This window comes from Accipiter gentilis, chromosome 8 (genome assembly GCF_929443795.1).
Source record: "Accipiter gentilis chromosome 8, bAccGen1.1, whole genome shotgun sequence".
Taxonomy (NCBI): domain Eukaryota; kingdom Metazoa; phylum Chordata; class Aves; order Accipitriformes; family Accipitridae; genus Astur; species Astur gentilis.
The window spans coordinates 43,735,245-43,758,723 of NC_064887.1; the positions used below are offsets into that span (position 1 = coordinate 43,735,245).

A 23,479-nucleotide genomic window follows, 5' to 3' on the forward strand; every position below is an offset into this window, starting at 1 on the left:
AGAGGGGGTGACTCGCTAGGAAGGACTGAGGCATCCAAGCTCTAGGACCTGCTCCAGAAAAGAGGGACAGGGCTCTCCCCAGGGACTGGGAGCAGAGCAGCTCACCGTGGGTCAGGCTGCAGCCCAAGAGCAGCGCAGCCTGGCCATCCCCACCCCTCCCAGTTCAGGGTTTTTCCTCTTCTCCCTACATCCCAACTGCACGTCTGCAGAGCCTCAAATAACCCCATTCAGAGCAAAGCTGAACACTTATCCTTCCCCTCCCTCAGCTGAACTCAGGCCAAGTCAATTAACATTTCTGACTGGGGAGGGAAAAAAAAAATCCAAACAGTTCATTTGTCTTTTGTGTGACTCTTCCCTCCTCCCCCTCCCACCCTGCTTCAAAAGCACAGTCCCAGGAGTCTATTATGGATACCAAGGAGGGAGGGTGAATTGCAAGCTAATTTTACCTCCTTCACCAATGACAGTTGCTGACGTTCAAATTAATGAAAATAAAAATCCAACATGGGATGAAGTCTTGGCAACTGTCTGCCCACACGGAAGCCAGTGACCCAGTGCTGTGTCTGTTCGAACAGCTATATCCTACCTTACCATTACCAGCTGAACAGTGCTAAAAATAAAATAAATAAAAGGAGGGCTGAGAGAGGCATTGAGAACGTGCATGTTCGTCCTTGCCACCTCTCACATTTCTTAATGGCTCCATCCAACTCATTCAGGCACAAAAAAGGCTTCAAAATAAAACCACGAAGAGCTTTTGAATTGCTGTGTTTGTCAGACACAAACACACATACATGATTTGCAGCTAGAAAAGCACCTTTTCAAGCACCAGGCTTCACTTAAAGACTCCAGTCCTGGCTTTATTTTCCAGCCTCAGTCTGAATGCTAAGGGAGCAAAACAAAAACCCAGAATCAAGCTATGCAGCCATTTGCCTCTGCAGGAGGATTGGGCTGCAGCAGAGGAAAGGGTTAATGGCAGGGGAGAAAAAAAAGCAGAGCACAGCCTTCTAAATCTGAAACGCAGCACAAAAGCAACAAGCAAGATGCTTACATCCATTTATTGCATATGCTGCCTCTCTCCAAATAAGAGGGGGCAGCCACTTCTGGAGAGGATGCTTTGTCACGTGCTCAATGCCACAGTTATTCTCTCCTCAGCACTTCCCTCGGACGAGATGTTTAACACCGACTGAACCAGGGGCATGTAACATTTAAAGCTCTCTACAGAGCTGCATAAATCTTTAAATAACCCTTTAAAAATAAAAGCACATTCTCAAAGCCCCTTCTTCCTCTGAAGAACACAAGATTTAATGAGGTTCCCTCTTTTCCCCTCCCAAACTGAACACCCACTCCCACCTATGAGTCACTTGTACTCCTGCTCTTGCTGCCCAGCAGAAGAACCACAACTGAATTGATCAGTCATTTACAAGTTTTTTAAAATTTTTATTTTAATATGGTGTCACTGTTACAAATGTAACATTCTCATGGAGCTGAGCAAGTTCAAAAGGATCCTGCAGGAAGACCCAGTTAAAAAAAAAAACAAACGCAAAAAAAATGCAAAAAAACCAAAACCACATTTATTCTCTATGCAAGCTGCCCCCCGCCTTTGCAAATGCCATGCAAGCCTACCAGAGCATACTGTATCCACACTAGGCTCCTTCCTCACCCCCAGGAGCTTGTTACGAGTGTTGGGCTTCTGGTGAGGGGATTTCTGTCCATCACAAACATTGAACCTGTAAACTGCACCTTCATATCCCATCTCACCAGGCCCTCTTAACAACAACAACAAAAGGGGGAACAGCCTTATTTTAAGGGATCTCTACAAGTTCTGTGAACAGCTTGACCTCTGTCACAGCCTGATCAGAAGTTGTAGGGTAAAGTAGAGAGAATGATCCATCTCAGTGGACCAGTTCCCAGCTGTTCAGTGCTTAAGTCCAAATCAAATCTGTTACTGCTGGGTTTGGGGGCACGCTGGACTATGCTTTCTGTCCCTTCTAGAGCCAGCCAAGCCAGAGGTGATTTGTCTGAGGGAGAACAATTTGTTCCATGGTCAAGTATGCTTCCAAATCAATGGTGGTAGAGCCACACGTGTTCAGACTCAATGACCTACCTAAGCCAGGGCTCTGCCTGACAGCGACGGCTGCTCAGGAACATCCAGTATAGAGAAATCCTGTTCCTGCTCCGTATGGTTGCCTGGGGACTTCCTGAGCTCTAGCCCACATCTGGACTGCTGAGTTTGATAGCCCCCAAAGAACCCACCCTTCATAGATGCATGCAACACAGTCACCAACACTACAAAAGCATAACACCCAAGTGCTGGGAAGAGGACATTCAGACTGGCTGGAAACAATGCTTTATTTTACTATCTACTTAAACAATTAAGCAACAACTCTTGAAATAACTGAAAGATTAAAAGCTGTCACTATTCACCAGTTCAGTTAAACCAAAGTCATGTCCAGTCCACCCACCCTGGCTAACTCTAACATGGCAAGTGTTGGTCTATGGGGCCACAATTAATCTTTAGGTCTCTAATCCCTCTGAAACAGCACAAGTTACACACGAGAACTTAAAAAAACTTCCAGTAATTTGCCTGTCATCTTCTGAAATGACAGCTCTTATTTGGGTTTAAATACTGCTGTTTGCATTAGGAGTGTATAATAGCTGATATTACCACTCTGGAGATGATCTCCCACTACCACAGTCACCTGCCTGTGTGTGTGGGTACATCCAGATCAGCTGGCAGATAGACATGGCTGCTGGAAGAGCACGTGCGCCAGCACGGGCCAGGCTCAGGCCAGGATCCTGGGCATGCACAGGGCAGTAACACTGCCCATGGGACGTAGTCGCAGCCACCCACAGCAGGAGGAGGCCTGGGAGCAGACACCAACAGTCGAACAGCAAAAGGTGTGCACATGTGGGCATGATGCTTCGCCCACTCAGTGCGGAGGACTCGGCACCAACCCTCACCCAACTGAGAAGAGGATCTTGTGTGCTCTGCTGTTGTTCTTCAGAGGAAGGTCAGAACATGGTGTTTTTTCCAAATGCAGATGATAACCTGCAACACCCAGCTGCAGCGCCACAGGCCAGAGACCCTCAACAGCAAACAGGACAGATGGCTCTGTCCTGGGCCTGCTGGACACACAACCACTCTCTGATGTTGAAAGTATGCCTAAGCTTCCACTTTTTAATCACACTGAAGTGTGTAAACCAGACAGCAATGCAGGCTAATCACCACTGGAAAAGTTAAAAAGAAACAAAACATTTTTAACTAGAGTGAGAACAGACAGGAATGCATCTTCTGTACAAAATCATTTGTGGGGCAGGTCTGCAGGAATGGGCTGGATTTCACAAGCCAAGTAACCCACTCTGAAAGGGGTCACAAACCATCTTCCTCTGCAGCATGCTGAACCCCTACAGCTACCCTTTGCTTAAAAATACAAAGCCAAAAACTAAAGAATGATTCCCTCGCAGAACAAAGTTATATGCTTTGGAAATAAGACAACTGTCCTGGAGATCGGTAGGATCCTGGTGAAGCTTGGGGGAAGCAAGGAGATGATCCTGCACTCTCCAGCCACTACCTTTAGCTCAGGCCCTGGGAAGCCCAAGAGGGCAGTGGCTTTGGGGCCTAGGCTAAGCTTCATGCTCCTCTTCTGCACCCATGGCCAATGGGAGCATGGTTTCCTCTCCAAACAGCTTGTCATGACTGCTCAGTGCTCCGCTCTGTCCTCTAAGCCCTGCCTCAGCTTCCTCCTCTGCAGCTGGGAATGCACAGGGAAGCAACAGAGTACTGTTAGAGACATGCACATGCTTATTCTCTAGACTGACGCCAAAAAAAAGCAGTAACAGACTGTCCTGTAGACTCTTGGGTTGGCTGCGAGATAGTCAAGTACTAAGAGCAACAGATCTACTCTCACAGAGGTTATCATCTTGGAAGGCTAGCCCTCCAAGGGAAGTTACAGGCACGCACAGACTAACTGTACCTTCCTTCTGCCTCTTGAAGCCAGTTCAGAAAGGAAAATGTAAAATTAGAAAGGGATATAAGTGATGCTGGTTACGGATTTTCAAGCCTGGCAGCCTCATCAGTGCGCTCAGGCCCCTCTGTGATGGGGCTTCCATCCCCAACACTTCTGCAGAATTACATCTTGGGCACTTATGCATGGGCTGTTCCCAGTGAGAGCTCTTGCGGAGGAAAATGGCTAACCTCTGACAACAGGGAACACATCTGGCAAGTCCTCTTCTCTCCTGCTTCTGCACTTAGAAAGGACCTAGCAATCAAGTATGTGCTTCAGTGAGTCTATCACATTTTTAAGAGGATCCCTCCTTTCAAAAAGCCTCCACTAAGCTGTGAGGGAAAGGCCTGGCCTTGGTCAGATTCTAGCACAAAAGTTTGCAGGATGTAAGAAGAGAGCAAAGGACAGAGCTCTGCAGGTCACCCAGCTGGCACTGGGACATTAGTTCTATTAGAAAAGGTTATAAATTACCCAACTGTCACCAGTGAATCAGCACTTGGAAATAGATCTATTTCACTTTGATGAGGCTCCCTTCATCTTGGCAGGCTCCACCTCCGACCCACCTACATATCCTTTTGGCTGAACATCTGAACAGCCACCCTGTTGGGGACTTACTCAAGGATATCATACAGCACAGACCAAAGTGCTGGCCTAGCAAGTTAGGCTCAAAGCAGCCTCTCTCCTTCTCCCCTTGGAAGGCACTGCCTGGGAAGCCAACCTTATTTCAAGTTGCTGCCCAAAGAAGTTTTGAGCATGGGGTACAATTTGAGGCTTGTTACAATTCAAGGCCTGACATTTTATTCTTCCATAATAGTGCTTCAGAAAAACAACTTCTGCCTAACCAGGAAACCAAGAGAAAAACAAGGCCTTCAGGTGCAGGATTTGGTAAAACCAGACCTTGCTTTTACTCAGGTCCACAGAAGCCCACCCAGACATCATTAAGGAAACACTAAAGCAGTTTGGTTAGTCTTGAACTACAGAAACTAAGGCTTTCTTTATCACAAGGAAAGGTCAGTCATAGGTACCTCTAATTACACTGTGTTAAAGTAAATCAGCATCCTTACAAACAGCACTTGAAACCTTCCCTCCAAAACAAACTAGGCTGGAGCAATTAACCTAGAAATTCATGTTCTGTTGATGTAGGCAGTGAGAACACAGGCAGAAAGACAAAGAAACTGCTGCCTTGATCATGCAGTACCGCTGCTGCAATGACTGTAAAGCTGAGCAGTCTTTGTCTTTAGTCTTACCACAAACATGCCCTTCAGCGTTCTGCTCACAAGCTACATTGCTTACAGGTACAGAGAGGCCAAAGAAGGAAAGCTACTTGATTACTACCACTTTGTAAGAACTGCATGGTTAAAACCACACACGCCCCTGTACTTACTGGTTGGCTTACCTTAAAACAACAGGAAATCCCTAATAAAGAAAGAAGCAGTTCTGTAACCAGATAGTTACCAAGACTGGAGCAGAAAAAAGGTCTCAGTATAAGGCTACAAGCATGCTTCTTCCCCAGATGTGCCATCTACTCTGAACACTGAGTCATTTTAGGGCTCTGCTCCAAAATAACTCAGTCTAGCAAAACTGGCCAAAAGAATTAAATGTGCTAAACAACAGAGTCCACAAGGAGCAAGCTATTACTGGATGAAGGAAGGAAACTGGCATATGGGTAACACACAGGAAGGGGCATCCTGGTTGATCAAATAAAGGACCAAGGCATCCGGAGCATCATAGCTCACTCACTATGCGTCACTCACACCACTTAATAATCAATAATCTCTTCCACCGCTGAAAGGATTATTCAGACCTCAAGGCCTTTCCTAAAAAGCTTTAAACAGATGAAAAAAAAGCGCCACTTCTGCCCTACCCAACCCAGCATCATTCTCTCCTACCTGGTACTGTGAAGTCCTGAGTGTAGATGATATCATCTTCAATGTCATACAAGTCATCATCTTCTTCCTCATTGTAGCCATGCAGATCTTCCAGATAAGGCACCGCCGTCATACTTCTCCACCTGTCCTTTGTTTCTGGGCTGGGAGGTATGGGCACCAGAGCCTCTGCCTGAGCATGTTTCTTACGAAACCAACTGCAAAGAGTCCAAGAGCAAAGTTTCATCAGTACCGCTTCGCTTTTCAGAAGGCATGGAGAAATCCCTGGCACTATGAGATGGTCCCATTCCACCCCAATATTCAAAGGTATGTGCAGTTTGTTTATGGAAAACTTCCTGGCCAGTTTTATGCCACTGCAGGTTTTTTAATGTGTAATAACAAAGAGAGGCAAGTGCCAAGAAAGGCAAGTCTGTCTTGCTGATCACACTGCAGGGACACCAACAGCCACATATGCCACTCCACAATATGCTCCATCCACTGGGTGCTTTGTCAGCTAAGGAGAAACTAACAGTCTGCCCAGCTGTTAGCATATTGAAGTCTGCTGCAAGACACACTGGAGTGCAAGACATTTACAGAAGGGCAGCTCAGGGTCTGGAAACAGAGTGCAGGAACATTTTCTCCATCACCAACTCAAGCCAAAACTACCTACATTAGCAGAGCTGCTAGAGCTCTCGAGTTGTATTGTCAAAGCAAGCAGCGAAGGAGAAACTTCTAGCCTAAAGTTGAGGTTAATCCAGCACAAGAGAAAAGAAAGTTTGCAGAACGTTGGTCCAAGGGGATTGGTATTTACTTGCAAGCTCCTTTAACAGGCAGTTTTCAACAAGACCACAGCAAAAATGCTTATACTCTTTTTATCCCACCTCTGCCTCAAGGGACTTCTATTACCATTAGAAACAGTAGCCATAGTGCTACCACCTGCCCAGTAAAGGGTATCAGCTCTGAAAGCTGTTCTTAATCAGATCAAGAATCCAACAGGCTTGCATCACATCAGCATCTCAGAAGATACATGGGTGGCCTCTTACATTTTTATCATAATTTCATAGCATGGTTCCAACACCAGACTGTATCTGGGACATCTATCACCACTGCATGTGGGCACCGAAAGTTTCCTAGAAGTACTGCTGGAGCCTCCACACTCCTAGCGATCGTCTCCTGAATACAGGTGGGAACAGAAGTTCCTCCAGACCTAGGTACTTCTAACATGCTTTTCCAGCCCCCACATACATCCTGCTACTCCTTGTTCCCCCTGCAACATGTCCTGCAGCAGGGAGAATCAGCTGCCTGTGGCTAGCAAATGAAAAGGTCAGGCAATGGCCATCCATTGCTCCCGCCTCGATAAATGGTAGTGTTCTGCTGCTTTTGAAGGTGGTGTGCCGAGCAGCTGGCTGTCCCTGCTAGCAGAAAGGCTGTCCTACAGAAGCACTTCATCAGGCTGTTACTTACACCATACCCTGAAGGGTCATTCTACATGAAGGAAGGGTCAGAAAGCATCAAAACCTCCCACATATAGGACAATCTTGTGAACTGCAGCCTTCTTTCCTGATAAACTTTTGAATTGACACTGATGTCAACCCCCCTATTTTTATGCTGTGGGGTAGATGTCAGTTAAGCCACTGGGACCTATTCTTCCTGGTCTTTGCACAGTAACAAAGGAAAGAAAAACCTCACCAGATCAACTGCACTCTTGTGTTCATCTTGCTAAATATTATGTAGATGCCACTTACCTGCACAAAGGGACATTCAGAGTCTTTCACAGCAGGAGGCAGCCTATAAAATCTAAGCTCCCTCCACACTTTCAAAGTTTACTTCAGGCTACAAAAGGGTGCTGCTTTAGGAAGCAACTTAAGGGCTCTCTGAAAACACACCTCTCAAAAGCAGAGCAAGATCTAAAATTATGCCCTCATGACATACTTCTTGGCCTGTGGATTGCTGCCCTAGACAAGCCTCATGTGACATGAGTGCTTCCCCCTCCATAGTTTGCACAGGCATCCAGTAACTTCTGGCTAATAACCATTGAGGAGGGCCCAAAGCCAGTCACCAAAGAGCTCTTATAAACCTAAGCCATCTGTTTTTTATCACTCCAGTTCCAAATTCATTTTAGGAAGTGAGGGTTGGATGCACCTCCTGCACAGAACTGTAATTATAATTTTGTTCTAGTCTTACATTGCTTTGACAGTAGGCCTGGAAAAAAAAAAAAGTGGCATTCTAGCAAAACTATCCAGCAAAAGCAAGGAGTTAGGAGATAAACAAATGAAAATGTAGCTATTGGGACAAATCAGCTAGGATTCAAAGGAGGAGTGAACCGTTATCCAGAAACCCTGCTTCACAATTAGCATCTTTGAACTGTTTTCTCTGTAGTGATTGAGTTTTAAAGTCAGTCTCCTGCTCTGGAGAAAAGTGACAGAGAACTAAATGCAGATCTAATTTGTCAAGTATGACCTCTGGTTCATGAAGTGGCATTACAAGAGTTAAGTAAAAGGTCATCCCAGCTACTGGACTAGCAGGACATGAGCAGGTCCAACACAACTAGATTTTGGCCAACAGTTTTAGCAAATCCTGTAGATGGCTTCCTTGGTGATGTGCATGGCACACAGCACTCCTAATCTGATCATTTGATTTCCCTTCCTTGGGAGACTGCTTTCATCAAGAAAGTGACTGCCAAAATAGCAAATTCAGCCCAGGCTGATCCAGCCTGGCAGGATCATCTAGCACAGAAGAGCCAACACAGCCACCAGCTATTTTTGCCAGGGGCACTGGAGCTAGAGGGAACCAAACTAAACATCAGGGACCTATGGAGAATGGAATATACAGGGCAAATGAGATCAGAATGACTGCTATCAAAAGGAGTATTTTAAAGGGAGAAAGCCTAGAAGTCTATAGCAACTCGTGTTTTTATTTTGCTGTATTTCAGCTCTGTCTCTTTCTTTCCTTCTGTCCTACTTACCAGGAGAGTAAAAATAGGTTTTTATTAACAGCAGAAACCTGAATCACTGTACTCTAGTCATAATGATTCCATCCTCTGGGAGGTGATTTCAAATACTTGCATATGCAGATATGGTAATGAGGATATAGACTGAGGAGAGAAATTCATTGAAGTTCTAAGAAAAATCAAAGACCTCTTAGAAGGAGCCTCAAGCAATTCTGTATGGAGTAGCAGAGTATTTCCTGGCAAGCAATTTTCCAGCAGGGACAGATATTCTTTCTGCACTGGTGCTAAATGTTATTAGTGAAGCTTTGCTCTTCAGTTGAGGACCACTGGCTCCATCAAATGCCCTGATCTGGCTCAAGAAGCTACTGGCCGCTGACTAAGCCAGAAAGCAGCTACTCTCCCACAGCACAACTCTCCCATCAGTCAGCGATGCAGATGAGATAAAGTCCCTCCTCACTCTGCCTTCACCACTGACCCTAAACCACAGGCTGGATTAGAGTACTGCTGACAGAGTGCCCTATTTCACCATTTATTCCCAGTTTCACTGATGTTTTCTGAGCCAACTACACTGGCACAAACACAGCCATTTACCCGGTGCTCACAGACTGCTGCTTTAACACTAAGGGAAAAGAAAAGCTTTTGCAGATCTCAAAAGTGCCCCTTGTCCAGAAAATCCCCTGGGAGAGGCAGATTCCTCTCTTGTCTGTGAAATATTTCTTGGCCACTCCCAGCCCTTTGAAACAGAGTGGAGGGAGCAGTAGTAAGAGATTGTTTCTTTCTACTTTACAAGGTTGTTGAGCATGCCTGCAAAGCATGGAAACTCCAGACAGCAGCAGCACAAGTATTAATTGTGATCCTGCCAGTTAAGAATTGGTGTCCAGACAGGTTTCTATAATCTACAGGGAGATAAGACAGCAAGGGCCAAGGACTGAATGAAAAAAGGAATCTGGGTTGACCAATGCTTGATAAGCCCGTCTAGTTTGCAGCTTCCAAGCTCGAATTTTACATCAGAAGTCATCACTCTGCTCTTTTCAAGTTCTGGTATAAGCAAGGTTAAAATAGGAATCAGTAAGCACAGCTGCAGCTTCCAAATACTTACAGCTAATTCACTTCCCATTCTAGGTCACAAATATTTTAGTTTGCTTGTTTTGTATATGGGCAATTTTCTTTGAAACCAGATGCCAAGCTGCAGATCACCACCCTGCCAACAAGGATTGGTTATGAATGATTCTCCACCTCCCGTGATACCATGTAAGGGCTTCAAGCTTACTGGAAGGTCACCGTCACCATGAGAAGCAACTAACAGCATTCCAGTTTAATTCAGTCCTCTCGCAGACAAACGTGGAAGGCACACAACAGTATGCCCTGGGGAAAGGCAACACAGGCTAGCAATAAATATATAGCAGCGTCCCCGCAATCACTGCTCCAACTCCTGTAGTGTCAAGATGTCTAAGTTAAGTCAGGTTCATAAAAAAAAAAGAAATGCATAAGAAAGAGAAGCAGTTTTCCTCTAGCTGATGCTAGGACCAAAGGTGATCACTCAGACTCCTATGAGGAGAGGTGTTCTATGCAGATGGAGACTCACATTCATTTAACACCCCATACGCAGTTGCATTATGAAACTGATTTGCAGAACGTGGGTAGAAGAACTAAAGATTCCTTCCATGTGCCTGCCACAGGAAAGGAAGGCAGACCCAGGTACCTCAGCAAGAAAGGAGAGGAGGAGAGCTATTGTGTGTGTGTCCCACCAAGGGCAGATTACAGCCTAACACCACGAACAAGGGATGGTAAAAGCCCATGAGTATACATGCCGCAGCAGAGGTAAAGGGAAACCCCTCACTCCCTCAGATTCAGGCACAGAAGTCAAGAAGCATGCTCAGCACCTGCAAAGGAATCTACAGTGGCAACACACACAGATTTCCAATGGCTTTGGTACCCAGGGCTTGTACAGCGTGGCACAGCATCCAACAGCTACCCTCCAAGCCTCTCAGGGAAGACTCTGGGGTGAGCAAAAGCACCCGGGAAGGTGGCACGGCAGCCTCCAGGAGGTCAGTGGAAGACACTAGGCCAGCAGGTTAATTTGCACCTCCACTAATAAAAGGTGGAAGTGCCTTCCCTTTCTTGCATAAACTCTTGCAATGGTATCTATGACTGAACAAATTAAGTGTGACACTTCTGGAGAAGGCAGGCAAGATGGTTGCCTTGGAAACAAGGGACAGAGGTAGAATTCTGCATCCACTTCATCACTTTAAGTGCTGCAGCAGGGTCAGTGAATTAGTTACAAAATGCAGTGTACAAGCATTAAACCCTTCAGCAAAAGCACAGGGTAGAGAGGAGATGGTGACTAATCTATGGGGAGCAGGCTGCTAACTCCCTGGCTCTTGGCAGCTTTTCTTCACTGCCCCACACCCCCGCCCCATGAGTACAAAATATTCAGAGGTGAACTAAAAGTGTCAGTTTTCCATTGAACATCATCCTATCCAGATCCTTCTGGGAAGAGCAGGTTTCAAGGCTCTTTCATTGTTATTCAGGGGTGGGCTTCTGGCAGTTCATAAACTCTTAGATGACAGGCTGAGAGAGTTTTAATTCATTTCAATTTACAACTCGTAGGTCTGCACTGCACAGATTGACTAGGTTTGAAAAGCCTCTGAAAGCAAAGAAGAAAATAATTTAACTTTTTCCTGCTGAATTAAAACAAAGTGCAGAAACATGAGTTTGATACAAGAGTTTACCTATAGAAGTGAGGAGAGGAAGAAGGCAGCTAGCAGGTATAAAACTAAGCAGACTCTTCCTACAACATTCTTCAGACAGGGCTGCTGCTACAGGGGGGAAAAGCATTTGGAGTAGCTGACAAGAATAAAGGGAGGAATGGCAGAATTACCATTGCTGGGCAATAAACATGTGCCTGGCTGCTTTCTCTGCCTCCTGCAGCTCTATTTGCTGCACAGAGCAACACTCAATACTTCCTCAGTGTTTCCCCTGACCCACTGATTAAGCCTTTTATCCTTGATCCCACTACAAGAGCAAGAAACATCACTTTATGGAAGGTGAAATGCAAACTGTTTATCCAGTTCTGGGTGGACCCTGAGCACGCAGCTCCATGGCCGCAGGACACCTGCTCTGTGATGTTTCCCTTGGCATCACCCTTCCCCACAGGACAGAGGAACACGGCCCCTTCCCATCGCGCTGACACAAGCCGGGTCTAGCAGTGTTTGGCTCCAATGCAAAAAAACACTGCCCAGGACATGGGGGCTATTCCTCTTGATTTTCAGTGCACTTTGATAATCTCAACTGTCCATATGAGCAAGTCACCAGTAACATCAGCTCAAAGACGTAAAAGGAGACTTCCAGCAGCACAGAAAGGCACTGGGTAATTCTGGTTTGAGCCAGTATCCATCTCAGCAGGGCAGCCTGAGTAAGTCGCTTGATGTTTCTATAGTCTAGTTTCTGTGCCTTAACACATGCTTTTGTGGGAGGAGTGTAGAGAAACCCAAAATCATTAATGACTATTACTCCCCCACACACTAGAAATCCAAGGATTCTAGAAATCAAGTCTTTTCTTACTAAAATGCTTTCCAAAAACCCTTCGACAATATCTGAATGGCTACCTGCTGTCCTTCCGATTGCTTTGTTCGATTTTAAAATAAAATCAGGGTCAGGTTAAGCATAAGGACTAAGCTTCTCTTCTATTTAAAGAAAAGCCAAGAGAACCAAACACTGGATTCTTTTGCACAATGCTACTCTACAAAAAGGAGATGGACAGACACATCCAAAGCCCAAGGCTGCAAGCTCTGCTGTGCTTGATGTAATTATTAGGATGCCACAGCAGGAGGAAGGAGGCAATTACTAATAGGGGAGAAAAGCCTGTTAAGAAGCACTGGCTAAGCTCACAGAAAACTAATAAGAGACTAAGCCTTGGAAATGCTCCTGTGTTTGCAGGTAGAGTCTTTCTTCCAGCACTCTCAGTGCTACGAGATGAAAAGCCTCACCACCAGCAGCTGTGCCCAATTAGAGGGCAGGCTATACCTATAGTGCATAGGAGATTTGCGACTGCCCTCCATGCCAGAAGCATGCTCTAGTTTCTCCTGCTTTCTAACTACAGGCAGGGTCTCTAGAGAAACCTCTTGGCTTCCAGCTGGGCAAAGCTGACACAAAAACTCACTGCCACATGGGAGAAGTATAAAATCAAGTATATAGAGTTGGATAACTAGCTCAAATACCTAGCAGATAGTGACACATGAGAACCAACTACACTGCCCCAAAGCTTAGGGGCAGTTCACTGCAGCCTTTGGACCCACAGCACTGATAGCAGAGAAAGTGCTTTCAGTGCTTTTCTCAACACGTACTAATGTACTCTTTACAGCGCTTACTGACCAAGCATCGGTTTGACTGTGTGGCAAGCTGATCACCACCCTAGAACTAGCTGCCTTGAAGCGCTCTAGTCCTCAGTGGTAGAGGGGAGAACAGTCAGTAACAGCAGGAGCTACTGTTTTGAAGACCAGCTCTATATGGTGCTTTAAATGCCACGCAGCATTTAACAGGCCAGCCCCAAGCAGTCTCTTTTATGGCCCAGTATTATTGGGAGGCATGTACATGGGGAAAGGCAGTCTTGAAAAGCAAATGCCTGCTCCTATCATCTCCCAGACCCAGTGAAAGAACCAACGCACAGTGCTTGGCTACTATTAAAAGCGCCAGCCTGACTGCTTAATTAATTGATCAGGCAGCTACATAAGACCTGCCTCCCCAGCCTCTTTGATCTTCGTCAGGGGTAGGTCGCAGTTGCTCCTCTGCAGAACACCAGTGCAGTTCAAGCCTGTCAGGTTTTGTTCTGTGGCTCCTGCAGATGCCTTCCATGCCATAACATCTACCAGGGATCATCATCTGACAGCACATGGCTACCATTGCTGGATTTTCTCCCAGAGACAACAAGAAAATAGCGCTCTTCCTGCCTGCAGGCAGCACAAAGCAGGCCCATCACCTTCCAGGATCAGAGCTTTGTTTTTACAAGGTTCCCAAAAGCTTTCTGGGCAAGCTTGTAGGCAGGACCTCTGCTGAGCAGCTGCGGTCCAGCAGGCAGCTCTGCGTGTCCTCAGAAGCACTTCCTATTCAAATAGGAGATAAGCTAATGCAGCCTCTGCGATGAAGCATCCTTATGATGCTTTTTGTTCTTGTACTTTTATCCGCCCAGGAAATCTCTGCTCAGAGGCAGCATGTTCAAACAGACCCTTTAAAAAAAAAAAAAAAAACAACAAAAAACCAAACCCAAAAAAAACCCTCAGAGATAACAGGGCCTTTCCCCCCCTCAGACAATAGCAAGGATAAAGGGGGAGGATATGGATGAGGGAGGAATATGACATTAAAGAGAAAGAAAAAAATTTCCTATTGTCCTGGAACACTTCTCCACATACTGATTCCATATGGAGCAAATACCAAGGGATATTTCTGTCACCAGACTGTCCAGAAAACCAGAACTAACACACATTACTAAACAGTCCTAGTTCAATAACCCAGCCTTAAGGAACCCCTGTTCTTCTGCTCCATTAGTACTAGCTGACCTCTGAAAAAAATTATCCAGAACCCTTAATTCTCAAGAACCAGTCACGCTAGAAACATATTTTCAACATATTCATTATTTACTGGTTAGCAATTCAAATGCTTTAACCGGATGCTCTAATAGGAGGAAAAAAGCCAAGTAGAGGTTGCCAGAGCTCCAGCAGAGCTGGAGGAAGGATATCTAGTGACTTCCATGTGTCTGCTGTCAAAAGGAAAAATGAGTTGAGAGCAATAGCACAGGTACATTAGCATAAGAAGCAGAAAGAGAATGACTAATAGGAAGAAGCTGAACACTCACTTGTGCTGCCTTATCTGCTGTATTGAAAATCTCTTGGCTGGGTCGTATTCAAGCATCCCTGAAAAGAAGGAAAAAAAGTCCAGGTGTGATCACAGATGCTCTCAGCCAAGTTGAAGACAGGAAGCATAAAGCTCTACCCTTCCCTCCCACCTCCCTCCCCCAACAGTGACTGGTGTGTCCATTCCTCCTGGCAGCTTAGGGAGCCTTTACCTCCAGGAAGAATCTGCTGCATCAGTCACAGGAAGCTCAGCACAAAATCCCAACTGCATTGCTGACTACCTGATCAAGTCTGCTCCTCAGTTTCCCCACCTGCAAAGTGGATATGACCTTTCCCTCCTTCACACTGCAGGGACAGAGGCTTGTACAGCCCTGGATCATATGTCCAAGCATGTCTCCAGGCAAAGAGCATCAAGAATTCGCATTTCACAGATAATGCTATTGAACTTTCTCCATGGAAGATTCAAAGCCTTAGGCATAGCATATATGCAGTTACTCAGCATCCCAGAAAGTCTAGTCTAGTGAAATTTTATTCTGGAAGTACATCTGGGGAGAACCGACAAAAAAAATAATCCTACGGTCCATCCTTTTGCCCTAGCCAGGAGTTTGACTTCTGGCATCATCTGCTAAGATAGCTGGGGTGGGGGTGAGAAGAGGGGTGGGAGAGGAAGAGTAGCTTATCTGTATTCTCTCTAGGAAAGAGGGAGGTGGATATCTTAGACTCATGAGATGTCCACTCTGCTCCACTGTCTTCAAAAAGCTTCACAACTTAACAGAAGGGAAGTAGCAAATTTTGCCATATTCTTCAGAAACTAGCCAATGGGACCTAACAAGTCTCAAACAGCAGCATCCAAGATATTATCCAATGAAGGTTCCAAGAATATATTCATCTAACGAATGTTAACAAAGTCTCGCTGCTGTACATTACAAGGAGTTTTGCTTTTACTGGATGATACCCCCTTGTTGCTCTTGAAGCACTAGCACTGTTTTGAGTCTTGCACAGGTAGCACGAAGAGTAAGGTTTTGGAAAGAGGTAAGAGAACAGGAGGATCCCATCTCCAGCAACCCGAAGAAAAGAAAGGCTAGGAAGCAGAACACACTGTCAAACAGGAGTTAAGAAAGTCAGGACAAGGAGCAAACAGTGCAGAGTGCTGGGGAGAGCCAGTAAGAGGACAGTGAAAACACAAGGATGGGAGATACATTTGGATGGACACTTAGGAAGGGAGGGCTGGAAAGAGACATTGGAGTTCAAGTAAGAAGTTGCAAGTGCCTTGCAGATGAGTTTCTGCAATACTGTTGAACAAAGGTAATAGAAGAGATAAATCACCAACAGCACCGTGTGATAACAAAAGCTCATCCAGAACATCTTCCTTGTCAGTTCAGTTTGTATCACATACTAACAGTAATGAATATGGGCAAAAAAAGGTATAGTTTGGAAGGACTAAAGTTATTTTCCCCCCAGAAACAAAAATACAGTTTGCCATGGCAATTTGTAAAGGTTTATCAGTTCTGATGACAGCACTAATAGCTTTAAGGCAGATGGGGTCACTACTGATGCACCTTACATCACTGTGAAGTAGGTTAAAGAATCACAGGAAGACCTCTCCAGGTTTGAGAGGGTCAAGTGCATCACAGGCATCTGGCCTCATGAACTGAAGGCACTAGAGTCTTCAGAGCCCAACTCCTCAGAGCACTCTGGAAATTTATACTTGCCTTGCTGAAACCATACAAACCACCATATATATACACTAGAGTTACATGGCTGAGCTCGACTGGAGCTACAGCAAGAGCTCCCTGCTCGAGCGCTCTAAACCTTGATAGTAGTTCCTTATCTCTGGTATCTTCTCCCCCGAATAGGCTAAAGTCCTATAAACAAGCAACCAGCAGTCTAGGCTGCAGCTACAGACCAAAACCATATGTGGCAGGAGGTGATTAATGCCAGCGACAGTGCCAAAAGCTGAACAGCTCAGCTGCTAGGTCTGCTACGGAGCAACACCACTGAAAGCATATTTTGAGATGGTCTCACAGTAAGGGTAAGAGAAGGGAAGATATGGTTGAACCATCTTCAGCAGAAAAGGGATTTGATCCCAAATCTTGCTGCCCTGCAAAGTGCTGCAACACCTGTAATACAACATTTAGGTGCTTTTGCAGGACTAATTCCAAGTTGTTTCCTCACCCTAGCTGTTGTTAATGAACTGGTGCTGGAGAAGGCCCTCCTTTTTTCACTGAGTACTATGCAACAAACTCCCTTACAGTTAAAGATAATTATCAGTTTAACACTGAACATAGCCTTTATCAGGGACTTTCTTCACAACAAGGGTCCTTGCAATGTGCATTCCTCCTTTCTTCTGTACTCCAGCACACGTCCCTAGCAGTCCCTGCAGCCTTCTCAGAACCACAGAGCAGCTGAGGTTGGAAGGGACCTCTGGAGATCACCTAGTGCAAAGCTCTTGCTCAAAGCAGGGTCAGCCTGCCCAGGACTGTGTCCAGCTGGGTTCTAAACATCTCTGAGGGTGGAAACTCTACAACCCCCTATGCAACCTACTCCAGTGCTCACCCAGCCTTGCAGTAAAGGAGTTCTCACATTCAGATGGCATTTCTCCTCACCTTACAAGAAAAGAAATAATAATTGGAAAACAAGATGGGAAGGTGGTTCAGAGAAAAAAAAAATCCCCCACCTATTTAAATAACCTATTAATAAGATTATTAGACAGTAGTTTCACAGCTGAGCTGCCCCGATGTGTTGGCTTTTTTTTTTTTTTTTTTAAAACAAAATAGGACTGCAGAGAGATCTTACATGAAGTCTAGGGGTCACCAAAACATGTATTGGCTAGGTTATCTTAAAGTAATCAGAAACAGGTAAGTCAGGACACTACCCCATCCCCCCCAATTTATTTCTTTAAGGACCACATTTCAAGGCATTTTTGGAATCCAGCTTGTTATTATCAAGTTTGGGATAAACTTCTGCACATCCAAGCAGATACAACTAGAAACTCTTCATAGAAATCTGAAGTACAGTGGGACTGTTCCAAGGTTCTTGCACTTTCAGTTTGGGATTAATTTCACTAGGGTGCTGCAGAAGAGGAGTTGGAACACCCTCATAAGCAGCTCACTTTGACCAAAGGAAAAAAATAAATGTGCAGCAATTCAAATTCTGTTTAAGGAATGACAGGGCTAACAAAGAAATTTAAGGCATTTACCAGATTAAACTGATACAAGCAGAGGATAAAATTCTAAAGTAAATTATTAGAAGAGGCCTAACAGGACCAGTTACAAATAGCTATGGTGCAGAGAGCTGCATTGTTCTCAAGCAATTAAAAAGGCATAAAGAAGATAATTGACCAAAAAGAATATTTACTTTAATGAAAAAGAACTGTATTTTGGGCAATGTTTGAAGGAAAATGGAAAGTCCAATCTCTGAAAATGTGCACTCATGCATTCAGCTCTGTGACTCACTCATGGCAGCTCTATGGCTGAAGTCCTGTACTGAAACGAAACTTCAAGACAAAACATCATGTACTATTCACCAGTCAAGTCATCTAAGAGCATCTGCCCACAGTAACCACACATACTCTCTACCATTTACGGTAAAGATTTCCATGCAGTTTATCTGCGAGTAAAGATGAGACACACTGTAACAGGGCAATTCTTCAGGAGGACGCCCAACTCACAAACCTCTGCTCCCGTGGTATTTTAGAAGGATTCACTCTGCCCATACATGGGATATTGTGCCCATTACAGCATGCCAGCAGTCTCAAACACCTTTCAAATTACATCAAGTGGCAATTCAGAAACTGGACACCACAAACCTGTCTTGAGCTCCTTACAGACTCCAGCCCACACACTTCAATAATCCTTAACAAGCATAGCATTACATCATGTGGTAGAATATCTAGTTTTTAGCAGACAGCACAATCTTAGGTATGTTGTTTGAGAAGCAGGAAGAAATCTAACAGCAAGAGTTAAATTCAACCTGGATTTCACTTCAGTGTCTCCAACTTGGATCAACATTTAAAACAACCAATATAAAAGCAGTATAAGTCCAATTTGTAAAATGAGATGGGACTTTTTCCCTCTCCTTCATCCTCCACAAGCATAGCCAGGCATTCTGACCAGAAACTCCCTCTGCAGGCAAATCTTGAGTCTTTGATCAAACACGTGTGGAAGACTTGCCACTGGATGGGTTATAGACACCAGCCTGCCTGACTGTTGGCTCCGGGGACTCCCTGCTACCACAGAATTAAAGCATCCCACTGTCATCAGAATGCACATCCTCTCACCATCCCTGTAATAAAGGTCATGGCAGTTACACAGAAGTAAGAAAACAAAATGCTGAGAAACTAACCAACTTGTCCCCAGTCACAAAGTCTGTAGCAGAGCCTGGAAATCAATCCAGATGCTTAATGCAGAGACTGCAGTCTCACAGCTTTCTCTTTCAGTAAAAGTATATTAGAAAAGGAGGAAGAAAAGCTGACCTTGTGCATTTTTCTTTTCCAGAAGCAAACTGCATACAAGTTGATAAGTCATATGCAGTCTGTGGTGACAGAAGAACCTTAAGGCTATTTATAAATGCTTCTGCTCTGACACATCTTTACTGACTGTACACACAGAAGCCAGAACAGTACTAGCCCTTCTCTTTTCCATCAGTAAAAAGTATAAATAAAGCTTCATCCCTGATTAGGGAGACAAAGAGGAGCAGCATCCCAACTAATCTGTTGAAATACACTGTCATGCAAGTCTCTTTACAAGTCAAATACCACAGAAGCTTTAAGTCCTCTAAACTCTGCTTCTTCTGGAAAGAGGAACAAAGAAATAAAAACAAGCTCAAGGGGTAAGTAAAAAAAAGTAAGTAAGTAAAAAAAAAAAAGTAGTCAACAGAAGAACAGAAAAACCTTAAAAAGTGTATTCTAGTGTTTGCTTCACAGCCAGACTGGTACTCTGGACAACACAGCACTTATAGCCAGAGAGGAAATAAGCACTTTGCAGCATACTGAATTCTTCCTTACAATAAAACCAGAACAAATGCTTACAGCACTGCAGAGTGCTTTAAGAGTCTTTTAAAAGCAATGCAAAGGCGAAACAAAGTCTCTAGTGAGATAGAGCTGAGCTGTGGGTGTCTGTGCTGCTCATATAAAAGCATCAGACAGCCATTGACAATATCTGATCTGCAGGCTTTTGATTCAGTTTCAACCTGCTGCAGAAGTAGCAGGCACCTACCAGGAAATGCAGATGTTCTGGAGGAAAAGCATGAACTAAATAAAGCATTTGGGTTTTGTCACCATAGCTACGTAGTATCACCACTGCAAGGCTCAGCCCTTGTCTTCAGCAGATGCTTTGCTATCTGCTGGGCTGCGGAGATGCTCAGGCCTCCACAGAGTAGAGGGAGCCAGGGCAATCCCACTCCATAATTCGGTCACCTCGGCTCCACTGGGTACTCTAACCACTAGAAAATGTAAAGCATGTCAAACCAAACAAGGAGACTATCAGGAGGTTTTGCCAGCTTTTACTGTGTAACAGGTGGATATGACAAGATGAGGGGTGGGAGTATTCTCAGGTGGGATGGAGGGAAGATTGTAAAAGGAATACTTAGCCCTTCCTACCACACTGGAAGACAGGGTCAAGTTGATAGAGAGACAGACATCTCCCCCCAGGCAAGCTCCTCTGCCTACCAAACACACTCAACTTGCATCTCTGTAGTGCCTAAACACAGAAGGGATGAAGACAGACAGCAGCTAGGATGAAGGAGGCAACTCAGGCTGTAAGAGAAGGACAAAGGGCATCAGGTGCAAGGCTCCTCTGTTTAAAATGAGGCAGAAGGGAAAGTAGGAAATTCTGACTCCAGGTCTCATACAGGGGATGGAAAGAGAACAGCAAAGGGAGTTATTCTGCTAATGAAGCGCAAGATTTTAAGCTATCAATATCCTCAGGATAAGAAAAGAGAAACAATTGCCACACTCATTTTCCCTGGGGGACAACACTAAGTGCAGCTGAGAGGCTTATCACAAACCTCAAATGATTTCTGCTGGATGCTTTAGAAGACTGGCTGCCAGTCTAAATGGACCACTGGATTTACTCCGTTTGGGCTCATAAAAAAGGCTGTGTTTTGAGTCAGCATTCACAAATCAAACACCGCATGTAGATCAGGACATCATTCCCTGGGGCAGGGGGATACAACACGAAACACTCATCAGTCAGAAGTGCTGGGCCATAAGCAGTAGCCACATTAGTCTCAGCAGAACGGCCAAGATACCAGCTGTGCTGAGTGCAATTTGAAGCTATGCCTTATGTCATGTTTCTGAAAGCCGTTAAAGCTAGTTAACGCTTTTTGAAACACATGCAAATAACTTATTTCATAATCAGCACGGGGCGCCAGATAAGCTAAAAGAGTCTCCCAGGAGTGGGATTGCAGGGGGTCTGCCACCTCCTCAGTGGTGGGGGGGCCGAGAGGAGCCCCGCCGGCGCAGCAGCGGGCAGAGCCTGGACAGACAGCACCACCTGCCGCCGCACCCGGCATGCGGCCAGCACCCGGCGAGGCCACCCACGTCCCCAGCACCCCAGCATCACCAGCACCCCAGCGGGCTGTAGCCCGAAGCAGAGGTGACCCTGCAGGGCAAGGAAGTGAGTCCAGGCTGGAGCTGCAGCTCCTCGCAGCCATCCACGCAGGAGCAGGGAGCCCACAGGCAGCGCAGCCTTTCCTGCGGAGGCATGACTGCTGCCGTTTGTAGCATGAAGGGCAGCCGTAAACTGCTTTGAAATTGTTAACCTTTTGGCTAGCCACAAACTGCAACAGCACTGTGACCACGTAGAGGACACAGCACGGTACACAACCCCCCCAGTTCAGCGATAACACCCGTGTTACGAGCAGACCCGATAACGCTTCTGACGGAGGAAGGGAAGCGGACTCAGTTTGCTCACAGTGCCGCACAGCCCTTCACCTGCACTGACCTCCTAACCCCACGTAGCACAAGAACCAGAAAAATAAACTTGAAACAAGACAGCATCATTTCATATTTCAGGTCTGATCTTTCACAAACACCTGAGTCAAAGAAGGAGAGCACAAGCCTGTGCTGAGGGCTGGGGAGCACTGCCACATCGGGCTATTTCACTGCCAATGAGGCAGCAGGAACTGGGGTCAGGATCTCCCACGTGCTAGAATCACATCCTATCTGCTCCCAAATGGGCAACACCAAGTTGGCTGCTACGCACAGCATAACTGCTGCCCTGACTAATCAGCTTTCAAAAGCAGAGACTGTTCAACAGTAAACCTCAAACTATTGCAAAAAGTGACAGGAAAAACAACAACAACAAAAAAACCCCAGCAAACAAAAGCCACAACCCTCTCCTCCCACCCAGAAAGTGCTGCTCCTGTTTCTACCACAGCCCTGTTGTGAAAGTGGGCACCAGTCACTTTGCTCCAATATACTTGCAACTCTAAATTTGGGGGGAAGATGATGACAACTGGGACTGAAGCAAATAAATTCAGAGCAGAGGCTGATGAGGAAGGACAGCAGAACCCAAGTACTCAGTATTTTACATAATAGAAAGCTTGGGCAAGGAATTTGAGTGTTCTCGCTTGCAAAACCTCCATCAATGCTATGATGCCATTTTAAATTTAACCTCTTGTGGGCTTTGTCCTCAGATTTAAAAGCTTCTCAGAGCACAAGAAACATAATGCAAGAACCAACTCTATAAAAGCATAGTGACACCAAGCCATGCAGGGTTTAGTTATCTCAAGAAAATACCAGTGTTAAAGATCTTTCAAAGTCTTACAAGTTCATAAGCATAACCTCCCTTTCTAACAGGATCCTGTATCTTCACAGGATACTTGGAATGAAGCTCTATGCTGGTGCTACGCAAGCTGAGCATTTGTTGCATCTATAAATTTCACCCTTTTAGAGTCAGTTGGGAGACTCACCTCTCAATAAGTCTGAGAGCGGAGGACCACAATCCTCTGGAATTGTGTAGTCACCTTTCCCGATGTTTTCAAATAATTTATAGATATTATCCCCTTCAAAGGGGTATAGACCCGTTGTAATGTTGTATCTGTAAAGGCAGAAGAAGAAGCTGTATGAGAAAAAGCATACAGAACATGTGTTCAGTTCTTATGTGACTACATAAACCAAAAGAAGCCAAGATGAAACTAAAAGATGAGTATTTGACAGTATTTGGAATGCCTCTTTAAACTTAGCCTTCCTTTATCACAGCCTCTTCATTCACACGAGTCAAAACCACCAAGACATCTCCCTGACAGGCTGGGATGGAAGAAACTTAAAAATAAATACTAGAGATCTTTGTGGTTTCTATTATTACAGTAGCTGTGTATCTCGGATGCTGAGAAACGGCTGGCAGAGTTACTCACTGAGAGTAAAGATTACTTTCTTCAGAATTACAAGTACTTCGGGGAACATAAACCCAACCGAAGAAGGGACCAACACACATACACCCTCCCTGCTCCCCCCAGCAACATACAGAAGAGTAGTGATGACAGCAGATAGCTCAAGACCAAGCTATTTGGGCGCTTGTAGTTTTTTATTGCAATTCCTGGATGCTGCACAGGCACTTACAGTGTGACCCCTGCGGACCAGATGTCTACTTTAAAGCCTGAAAAGGTGTCAAGGCCATTGGCAATTTCTGGTGGCTGGAATGCTGGCGACCCTTGGCTCGTTCTGCATGTGTCATCCTCTGCAAATGGATGCAATGCCTGCAGCAGATGAGACTGATTAGTTTCAAACAAATTGTAACTGTTAGAAAAGTTTTCCCTGCGAAACAAAAGGGGAAAACTCTGCTACTGGACATCTACTTACATATCACAAGA

General features: G+C 45.2%; 1 protein-coding gene across 4 annotated transcripts in view; it reads right to left on the minus strand.

Moving 5' to 3' along the window:
• STK11 (serine/threonine kinase 11) overlaps positions 1 to 23,479 on the minus strand; it is a 116,808-nt gene that overhangs the window by 75,757 nt on the left and 17,572 nt on the right. For all 4 annotated transcript variants that reach the window (XM_049807921.1, XM_049807920.1, XM_049807919.1 and 1 more), the window contains 4 exons: positions 23,229 to 23,365; positions 22,580 to 22,707; positions 14,668 to 14,725; positions 5,891 to 6,084 (listed from right to left, as the gene is read on the minus strand). In XM_049807921.1, coding sequence (XP_049663878.1) covers positions 5,891 to 6,084; positions 14,668 to 14,725; positions 22,580 to 22,707; positions 23,229 to 23,365 — 517 coding nt within the window. The remainder of the gene's footprint in view (positions 1 to 5,890; positions 6,085 to 14,667; positions 14,726 to 22,579; positions 22,708 to 23,228; positions 23,366 to 23,479) is intronic.